Source organism: Pygoscelis adeliae, unplaced genomic scaffold (genome assembly GCF_000699105.1).
Source record: "Pygoscelis adeliae isolate BGI_AS28 unplaced genomic scaffold, ASM69910v1 Scaffold346, whole genome shotgun sequence".
In the NCBI taxonomy this organism is placed as follows: Eukaryota; Metazoa; Chordata; class Aves; order Sphenisciformes; family Spheniscidae; genus Pygoscelis; species Pygoscelis adeliae.
In genome coordinates this window covers 146,610-152,948 of record NW_008824902.1, presented here as the reverse complement: position 1 = coordinate 152,948, position 6,339 = coordinate 146,610, and the positions used below count along the sequence as shown (strand labels likewise).

The 6,339-nt window shown below is 53.4% G+C and overlaps 1 protein-coding gene across 1 annotated transcript in view; it reads right to left on the bottom strand.

Moving 5' to 3' along the window:
* The window catches only part of TTLL4 (tubulin tyrosine ligase-like family, member 4), a 20,182-nt gene that overhangs the window by 3,117 nt on the left and 10,726 nt on the right, over positions 1 to 6,339 (bottom strand). The window contains exons 11-15 of the mRNA XM_009324847.1: positions 5,881 to 5,979; positions 5,177 to 5,311; positions 4,303 to 4,437; positions 2,377 to 2,479; positions 1,573 to 1,783 (exon numbers count right to left, since the gene is read on the bottom strand). Coding sequence (XP_009323122.1) covers positions 1,573 to 1,783; positions 2,377 to 2,479; positions 4,303 to 4,437; positions 5,177 to 5,311; positions 5,881 to 5,979 — 683 coding nt within the window. The remainder of the gene's footprint in view (positions 1 to 1,572; positions 1,784 to 2,376; positions 2,480 to 4,302; positions 4,438 to 5,176; positions 5,312 to 5,880; positions 5,980 to 6,339) is intronic.

Genomic DNA, 6,339 nt, shown 5'->3' with positions numbered 1-6,339 from the left:
AAGGCCTCCTCCCCCATCCTGCTAGCTGTCCCCGCCACAGCCAAGCTCCCTGCTCTCTACTAATCCAGAGATCTTGAGAAATCCAGGACTGCTCCCTTCCCGTTTTCTTTTTTAAGAGCCTTAGAGCCACAGCACAAGCTAAGGTGCCTTGAGATTTTTAAGAACCAGCAGAGCAATGGCCAGGAACTTGATGCTGTCCAGCTGGGGTTACTGAGCTTTGCTATATGATACCAGCCCTGGCTGTAGGAGGAATCCTTGCTGCCCAAACTCTGCTCCTCAGTGACCTTTCAGCAAGCCCCAGGACCTTGGAAAAAAACCCCATGTGTTGGGGGCTGAGGGGAGCAGGGCAGCTCGGCAGCTCGGCAGCACCCTGCCCCGGCTCTGTGCACCAGCCCAGGCTTTGCACCTTGCTGGCCAGGGAGAGAGGAGGGCTGCGTGGAACATACGTGAATGGGAAGGGGCTGGGGGCGGTTGGGTTTTGCTCAGAGGTGAAGAGCAACGAGGGGGTAGAGCAAATCTGCTCTCTGGGCTGCTTCGGGGACGCTGGAGCACTGAACCAGGACCCCAGCCTGAGCGGCAAAGTTCAGGGCAGCACTTCAGTGCAGACAATGACAGGATCTTTCTTCCAGCTGACAGGAGAGCATCCAGCAAAGGTATTAGCGAGGCAAAGGATGACACATGCTGACAGCGCAGCTGGAGAGGGCTATGAGGTTACTGTCTCTCTGTGAAAGACTGTTGCCGACCCCTTTGATATTTGCTTTAACACCAGTGAAAAGTGACAAAAGCTTTTTTTTTTTTTTCTCTGCATGACAGCCAGGCTAAGAGCACACATACGGTCGCCTCAGTGGAGGGCCGGCTCCTGCAGAAGCCTCTGCAGCTAGATCAGATGCTGCATGGAAAGCCCTGAGCCACAGTCTCTTTCTTCTTATGTTCTCTAACCCCTCAGACTAGACCTCACTGGTTGTCTCTCCTAAATAGCCTCTACTGCTGCCCTGATAGAGACAACCCTGGGTGAGAAGGAATTGGTCCAGCCCAGCTGTGCCTCATTAAAGGATGTTTTTTATTAAAATACAGAGTTGTGTCCTGGAAAGCTGGAAGTGATAGCTAGATTTCTAGTGTTTAGGAAAAATTCCTCTGTGTGCACGCTGACAGTTTTTCATCAATTAGAAAGCAGCAGGAGACCAGGGAATAGGCCCAATTTTTCCATCACTTCACAGATTGCCTCTAAGGAGCAAAGCCCAACGACCCCAGCTGTTTCTCCCTCAAAAGAGTGCAGAGGAATGCAATAAGAGGCCAGAGCTACAGGTTGAAGGCAGAATCCCAGCCTGCTTCAGCCTCAGGGCATCTAGAAGTGCTGGTGCTGTGTTTACCAGAGCAGTCAGCACCTCTGATCAACTCAGAATAAGCTTTTCGTGATATCTGAAGCACTCTGGGAGGGTAACACATTTCCTATGGCTAGTGTGCAGGAAGGCAGTGTCCCCTCAACATGCGTAGCTCAGAAGTCTCCCATGACCACTGGCAGACAGCCTGCCTGACTCAGGTGACTGCGCCAGGCTCTCGGATGGCAGTTACCTTTGTGTTTATTCAAGTAGTATTTGAGCTCCCACTGGGTCACCAGGATATTGAAGTAACGAGGCTGCTCGAAGAAGCGCAGGTACCGCATGGAGATGTGGGTGGGGAACACCCGCTCGAACTGCCCGCGCCGGGAATACTCATCCTCCGTCTCTACCAGGATGCGGACATCATCTGGGGTCAGGATGTCCAAGACAGAAGAATAAAAATCCTGCAGACAAGAGCAACCCGGGGTCAGGGCGAACTGAACTACATTTTGTCGGTCCCCCTTCCCACCTCCTCACTCCTCAAACCCTCTCAGGCAGAGGTCTCCATGTGTCTGAGATCTTTGGGACACAGACCACGTGGAAAATGAAGAAATCTAGGCTCAGTGATGACATCAATGCTGCACAGAGCTGAGGAGATCCCCAGTCCTGCAGCCCAACCTCTCTTACAGACACTGCCAGGTGGCACACAAGGCAAGCGTCCCTGCTAACCTGCACAGGGTCAGCAGGCAAAGGCTATGAGAGTTGTGCAGAGACACGAGGAGGAACAGGCAGTGCTCAGACCCTGTTTGGAGACTGGTGGGTAACGTGCCCCTCAACATGTGCCTATTTTAACGTAAAGATGAGCCAGTGCAGCAGTGGCTTAAGCAAATGCAGTTTATTTCTGTCTTGTGACCCACTGGAGCCCAAGTGCTCCCCATCAGCTGTCTGTCCCCACAGAGGGGCACAATCTGGAGAGGGACAAGGGATAGACATGCGGGACTGGTTGGGACAGTGGCTTGGCAGGATGGCGCAAGTATCAGAGGAGATTGTGTCATACCTGGTCAGGTATCTTCTGCGTCAAGTAATAGGCCTTCTTCATCTTCTCTGCTATGAAATGCTCAGATGCTGGCTTGGGCTTCTCCTTCAAAGCACTGCCCAGACTGAGGACACAAGAAGAGGCAGTAGAGCATTTAAGCGGAGAAGACAAAGTCCTGTCATGGCAGAGCTGCTCCCAGCAACTTCTGTGAGAGCAGTGACACCCTCAGGAAGATGCCATGGAGGAGAGAACGCTTCCTCCAAGGATTTCACTAGTTCCGAGATCAGTGATGCACCCACAGCTTTGTGTATCAGCACAGGACCCAGGAAGGATGTGGGCAGGGGAACAGGGAAGGTCCTGCCAGCTCCTCGCTAAGGCATTTCAGCGTTCCTTCATCCAAAAGGTGAACCATCACCTCATACCCACATACGACACAAGAGGGCCAAAGACACATCGTGACCCAATTCCCACCTGAAGCCTGGTGGGATCTCATGTTTACATCCCGCTTAGAACGCAGCTTCCTAACTGTAACAAGAGGGCTGAGGGTATGAGTACTTGGTACTGACACTGTGCAAGGAAGGAGAGAACTCTTAGATCAAAAACTTCCTCCTGTAACATCCAAGAACTCTCAAGACTCGAATTCAGCTCCAGCTCCACATACCATGGGAAATCTGGCCTTTTGTACGATCTGACCAGCAACCGTCTAAACTATTCTAAGCACCCAGCTGAACCATTTGGGGATGCCAGAGTCTGGGAGATACTTGTCCAACACCTTTTAACACTAATATCAACACAGCTAATTTATTCTGCTGCTGCAAAAATAATTAGTTGTGCGCGGATCTAAACAGGGAGAGCAGAGCCTCGAGGCTGTGCTGCACGATGCTTGGGGAACATACGGATCTACTGGAATTATGCCCATATACAAAAAAACCCTTCATATCCTTCCCAGGGCAGGAGATATGGTTAAGCAAGCTCGCCCCTGGATGCAGGAACTCTGGTAATGCATCATCTAAACCATGTTAAGGATCCGCTTAATCCCCTGCAGGTCCCTCCGAGGACAACGTCGCAAGCTGCAAATGAGTGTGTGATCAAAGCGCCACAGATGAGCTGGTGAGAGCTCCCTGGCTGGAACGGGCCCGTGCTCCAAGCTTCTCCCTTCGCTGAAGGCACAGGGCAGGTGGAGGACAAGAGTCCCAACTTTCAGCGTGCCCATACATCACCGCATGCTGGTGCGCATTCCAGCAAGCTGCTCCTTCAGTGACATACGGCCAGCAGCCGCTGTGCTGCAGGGAACAGGACTGGTTTCCCCCCCACCATCAGGTTTGAAACCAGTATAAGCCCAAGCTGTGGTGAAACACAAAAGGAGCAGGGGCCTGGGTGGACACACGCCCAGGAATTGGCCTTATGCAAGAAACGGTCATGTTAGCTGCAAGGTAAGACTGTGCACACCCCTACCTATAGGTCTACAGCCTCTGACACCTGCAGTCCTGCCTAAGGAACAGATCACTCCAGCCTTTGCAAAATAACAGGTGCTCCTCTTGCTCAAGGCAGCAGCACGTCAGCCCTGGGGTAGAGAGTAAGCGGATCCAGCCCCCACACAGCCAGCCAGCCCTCCAAGCAAACGGAGAGGCAGTGCCGCTCAGCATCGCGTTAGTTCTGGCAGGGGGAAGGAGAGCACGACTCGACCAACTGCAGAGCAAGCACAAATTTCACTGGCCTCACTTCCAACTATGGACCTGCAGAGAGGGCATAAATCCTTCTGCCTTGAAGAGACTGCAGGAACCAGATACCCAGGCAATGATGCAAGTCCCTCAGACCCATAGCTGAAGGACAAGCAAGCACAGGCTCTCAAAAGCATAGAAACCAGCATTTGCTGGGCTGCAAGCAGCCCCCGGATGATATCCCCCAAGAGAAAAGCCTGCCTCTCTGACAGAGAAGGGGGCTGACCTGCAGGTAGAGCCACTTGTCTGTGGCCTTGAGGCCACACTGTCCGTGCTGGGCAGAACGAAGCCGGCAAGGTTGAGGAGGTCCCGGATCATCTGGCCCTTGATGCTCACGTCCAGCGGGGAGTTGGAGTGGAGGCTGTGGGGAGGAAGCATCACAGCAGTCTGGGCGCTAGAATGGAGGTGCCGAGCCCCATGGCCCTGAGATCACTCCCTGGGTTAATACTGACCGGGATACGAAACCCAGCCTGTCCCTCACCTCATCACAGACAGCCATGAGACATTGAGAGAAAAATCCTGACAACAGCTCTTTGAATGGGGGCTCCCCACCTGAAAGGGTTCATTTCTTCACCTCTTCCCAGATTTGCTGGAAACCTGCAAATCCATCCCCAGAGCCCCGTCTGGGATCACAGCTCTGTGTCCAGCTCATGCCCATCCACTCTCGCAGGCAGGAGAGACTGTGCTCAGAAACACTGCAGCTCCCGGCTCTGCCTGAGCAGCCAACGCTGCGCAGACGGGTGCCGTCAGCAAGCAAGGAACAGTGCATGAGGCAGTGGAGCCGCTGATCACTTCTGCCCACACAAAGAAGAAATCTGTGCCATCACCCATTCCCTACATGACACATCCCTCCTTGGCCTTCCTTTTTTAATGTACTCTTCCCTGGCTCTAGCTGGAGCATGCCCAGCGAAGCTTTCTGAGCTGCGGATGGATGTTGCTTTCGCAGACAGGGAGGACTTTTGATTCCTGCAATCTGGACAGGGAGGCTGCAAAGCCCACAGTCTTTCAGCACAGGGTGCAGGGTACATCATGAGCCATATTCACTTTGTGGTAAAAGAAAGGCCATTACCCACTCTGCTGTGACTCAGAATCTGCTTTACCTTGGGGAAATGTTGACCTCTAAGATCCAGGGCTTGAGGTTTTCATCCAGCATGATATCAAACCCAAACAGCTCATGGCAACAGTACGGCCGCCGCACGTACATCTTCACCAGGCTGTTCACATAGGGCTCAGATCTGCAAGCCAAGGAAAAACACTTGTTTCCAACAGTCGGACACAGCAGAGCTCTGGCTATTCACAGCACACGCTGCCAGTTCTGAGAGCGTATGCAGCCACATGGTGCAGGAGCGGGTGGGCTGAGGGACCAACGCAGGCCTGTGAGCTGCTGCTGCTGCACTGCATATGGATCCAGCATTGCATCCTGAGCATCCCTGCTCTGTCAGGCATGATCTCTGAACACAAGATCCATCCTGCACCAGGGGATCTTTCTTCTCAGGCACCCTGGCCAAGCAGGGGAGCGGGTGGCAAGCTGGGCAGAGTGTTGGGTACACCGCACCCTCCTGGCCTCCCCCCTGCACTGCAGGCAGACCCAGGAAATGTAAGGTCTATTTACCCATTGCAGCTACTGCAGCATGAGCATAAGTAACAGGATGAAAGGAAGGATCCAGAGAGAAATACTGAAGCCAACAGCGGTGGTAGCATTTAGATTAAGAGCAAAAGGACTGGGCTGAGAGGGGACTGGAGAGCCAGAGTGGCCAGGGTGCACCCCACAGCCAGGCACAGAGCAAGGGGTGCCAGGACTCACGCAATGATGGTTTTGATAACGATGTCCTTAATCTTCTCCCAGATGGCCTCGCTATTAACTCCCTTCTGGGTCAGGTAACTCCAGAGAGCTTTGAGTGCCCTGGGAGAGAGAAAGCAAAGGAGGTAGCTCTGTAGTCCCTTGCTGCCCAGCCCTGCTAGGTGAGTGAAAGCAGCAGAGGGGAGCCTTGACAAAGCTCTTCCCTGGCACGGCCATCTTTCTGCCATCCTCACCCCTCAGCTCCTGGTTGCTGCCCTCCCCAGCCTGGCCCCTGGTCTTGTAGGCCCAAGCTACTAGGAACATAAATCTGCCATAAACTTGTCCCAGCACTGGAGTAATAGGTCCCAAATTAGCACATGAGCAAGGTATGTCAGGCCCAGATCTTCTCTTCCCTCCCCCTGTGTGTCCTCAGCAAACCTCCCCTTCCTGCAGGCCTTCCCCCACAGCCCTGCAAAGCAGCTC